General features: G+C 36.4%; 1 protein-coding gene across 1 annotated transcript; it reads left to right on the forward strand.

Annotated features, from left to right (window-relative positions):
* The first annotated feature begins 457 nt into the window (after positions 1 to 457).
* Positions 458 to 2,837, forward strand: LOC111511112 (UDP-N-acetylglucosamine pyrophosphorylase mmy). The gene has a single exon (XM_023167114.2). It carries the CDS (start codon positions 586 to 588, stop codon positions 2,083 to 2,085), a length of 1,500 nt encoding a protein of 499 aa, XP_023022882.1. The 5' UTR covers positions 458 to 585; the 3' UTR covers positions 2,086 to 2,837.
* Positions 2,838 to 3,529: the final 692 nt, after the last annotated feature.

A 3,529-nucleotide genomic window follows, 5' to 3' on the forward strand; every position in this document is an offset into this window, starting at 1 on the left:
CTGTCAAACACAGATCCCGATATGAAATGAAAAGGAGAGTTACAAACATACATACCTACAGGTGAAGCAAATATAGAGCATGTAAAAAGAATTTGGTTACATGCTAGGAATTAATGAAGATACATTCAATTAAATTCTTGAAATCAATACTCGTCGATAGAATTTAAATATTAACCAACAATGAAATATTGAATCTGAATAAGTTATTGAATTCCTAGAATATTATTTGAACAGTAATGAGACCAAATCATCTATATTGATAACGATCACACTCATGCTTCATAAATATTCGTAAATAACATGATTGAAACAGGCACTAATCATACCTGTTCCAGCTACAACTAACCTACCAAAGGTTCAGTGATCTCGAATACAAATATCACCGTTACCCACAGACTATCATCATATTAATAGAGTAAAAGTACTCAGTGAATATGGTACCGTCGACACTACGCAAGTCGAGGCATTCTCGAGATTAGAAAGGCGACCGTGGCATATACAAGGTAAAACAACGTGGGCAAGTCAACCGTTGCACCTTCGCCGTGCATGTCCGAAAACACAGACGAAATCAGACAGTGACCAACAATGACGGCCGTGAGTGATTTTCGAAAAGTTCTGGAGGATTGCCAGCAGTCTCATTTACTGAAATACTGGGATGAACTGAAAGATGAAGAAAAAACGCAGTTCCTTAAACAGTTGAGTACTATCAGATTCGATGAGGTGAATAGACTTTTTAAAGAAGCCCAATCTTCTTTGACAGAAGAAGTGACAAAACTAGATAGCAAGATGAAGCCTTTACCGTCTGACAAATTTGAATCCGAAGAAGGGATCAACGCCAAACTTCTTGATGAATATAGAACAGCAGGTCTGAGAGAAATTGCAAACGGTCACGTAGCTGTTCTGCTTATGGCTGGAGGACAAGGCACCAGACTGGGGGTGAGTTATCCAAAAGGAATGTACTCAGTTGGTCTTCCTTCAGGAAAGACTCTATTCCAAATCCAAGCTGAGAGAATCCGCAGGGTTGTGAGCCTTGCGAAACAACAGACTGGTTTAGCTGGAAAAATCTGTTGGTATATTATGACTAGTGGCCCTACAAATAAAACCACTGAGAAGTTTCTGAGAGAAAACGACCACTTTGGATTGAAGAAAGAAGATGTTGTTCTCTTTCAGCAAGGACTTCTTCCATGCTTTGATTTCAACGGAAAAATCTTTCTGGAAGAAAAACACTCTGTTTCCTTGGCTCCAGATGGAAATGGCGGAATATATAGAGCACTTAGAGACAACGGCATTTTGAAGGACATGGAACACAGAGGAATAAAGTACGTCCATGTTCACAGCGTTGATAACATCCTGGTGAAGGTAGCAGATCCCGTGTTCATTGGTTACTGCGTCAAAAAAGGAGCCGACTGTGGAGCCAAGGTGGTGAAAAAATCTGGACCTTCAGAGGCGGTTGGTGTAGTGTGTCAGGTGGATGGTTCTTTTCAGGTTGTTGAATACAGTGAAATCACCGAACAGACCGCTAATCTCAGAGATGAAGAAGGTAACTTGGTGTTCAGAGCTGGCAACATCTGCAATCACTTTTTTTCTACGAAATTCCTGAATGAAATCGCAAACAACTATGAGTCCAAGCTGAAATTGCACGTAGCGAAGAAAAAAATTCCCTATGTGGACGCGGATGGCACTAAGGTCAAGCCCACGACTAGCAACGGTATCAAAATCGAGAAATTCGTGTTCGACGTTTTCCAGTTCACTGACAACTTCGTCACTTGGGAAGTTCCTCGCAATAGTGAGTTCAGTGCTTTGAAAAATGCTGATACTGCGGATGTTGATTGCCCGCGTACCTCGAGGCGCGATTTGTTGAATTTGCATAAGAGTTATATTGAAAATGCGGGTGGGAAAGTTTCCTGTGACGGAGTGGAAATTTCTCCGTTGTTGTCTTACGCTGGCGAGGATATCGAGGATCGCGTAAAAGGGAAAGTATTCGACAATAAGACTGTGATATTATCTAACGAAGAAGAATTGCTAATGAACAATAACGATTACAGTAAGGAAAGTATCAATAACCTAAATGGGATTCGTCATTAGTTGAACATGAAAATATATATATAGAAAGTAAGTGGCGATATTTTATTCTCATAGAGAGCTGAAGTGATTTCAACTTTTTTTTTTCACCCAACTTGAGGCGAAATTAAATAATTACAACAACTAATTGAATCCTTGATTCAATTAGAAATGAACCAGATGTTAGACATGTTAGACACGGTAACTTTCACTCTCATCCATGTCCTTGATGTGGAAGAATTATTTGAGGATTTTCCTATAGTGAAGAAGTCAAAATTCAATTCAATGTTGCGAATTATATTTTTTCTGTCAATTATGAGAAGAAGTTTTAACAGTATTTTTCATTGAATTTTCTGGACTAGAATTTATTTCAATTGTCATGAGCTAATTGGGATATTTAGATAAGTGATTACACAAATATGAACGCTAATGAACAACAAAGAAAGTACACTGAGTGAAATTTGATTTTTGTTTATTCATTTATTTTTTCCCAATTCATTTCATTATGAAATTTCCTTTGAATCCATTATACTTCTACTTGATCGTTTTCCACAAAACCAGTGTGATGTTTTGATTCTACAAACATGTATGTACTAGATACGATACAGTTTGTTAAAGAATTCATGATTTCAAATCTCATAAATTCGAGTGGAATTTTTTTTCATCATTCTAATTCTGTATAGACTATTATTGACTATCAAAGATGTATCAATATTTTCAAATCACAACTGTTCCGTTGGTTTCAAATTCCATATGTATTAAAATATTGAATCATGGTAACAGTTTTTTATTGAAAATCCTTTTCTTTACGAAATGAAAACATTCACTGCCGAAGATGACTGTGTTAAAGCTGTTTCTAACTTTTTGGCTGTGGTCTGCAGATTTTTATGCTTGACGTTTCATCTACTGATACGGAAGACATCATCAAAGCTATGTGGTAACGGTCGCAGTATCCGAGTGGATGCTCGATTGTTGTTACCGTTACCACATTGTCTTTGATAATGTCTACCGCAGTAGTAGACGAAACGTAAGGCATGAAAACCTGAGGATGCTTTTACACATCCCTATCTTTGTTTAATTAACTTATGTAACACTCCATGGACAATTATTAGAGCTTTCAAGAATTTCTCATCATTATCCGTTGAGAACTTTAACATAGAGTGTGTGATACAAAGCCTTCATTGAAAATTTTAGATTTTGTGATTTTTGAAATATAGGATTTGCAAATTATACAAAAAATAATGACAAAAAACTATCTTTTGAATTGGAACTATTCTCGATGAGAACTAAATTAGAGGGTATGTCTTCCAATGGGGTTAATCTCAAAATGCAATCTTATTTTTATCGAATTTGAATACTTGAAAATATTTTTTCTCGATTTTTCGAGTGGAACAGTTTATATTTCATTTCAAATCTGATTTTCCGGTGAATAATAATTTCCCAAAATATTCCGTAGTATTTTGAATGG

This window comes from Leptinotarsa decemlineata, unplaced genomic scaffold (assembly GCF_025532065.1).
Source record: "Leptinotarsa decemlineata unplaced genomic scaffold, Ldec_3_MD MMD2_tig00026299_RagTag_RagTag, whole genome shotgun sequence".
Taxonomy (NCBI): domain Eukaryota; kingdom Metazoa; phylum Arthropoda; class Insecta; order Coleoptera; family Chrysomelidae; genus Leptinotarsa; species Leptinotarsa decemlineata.

Bases quoted from the DNA above. Each gene is read 5' to 3' on its own strand.
- LOC111511112 (XM_023167114.2), top strand. From the start codon at position 586: ATGACGGCCGTGAGTGATTTTCGAAAAGTTCTGGAGGATTGCCAGCAG.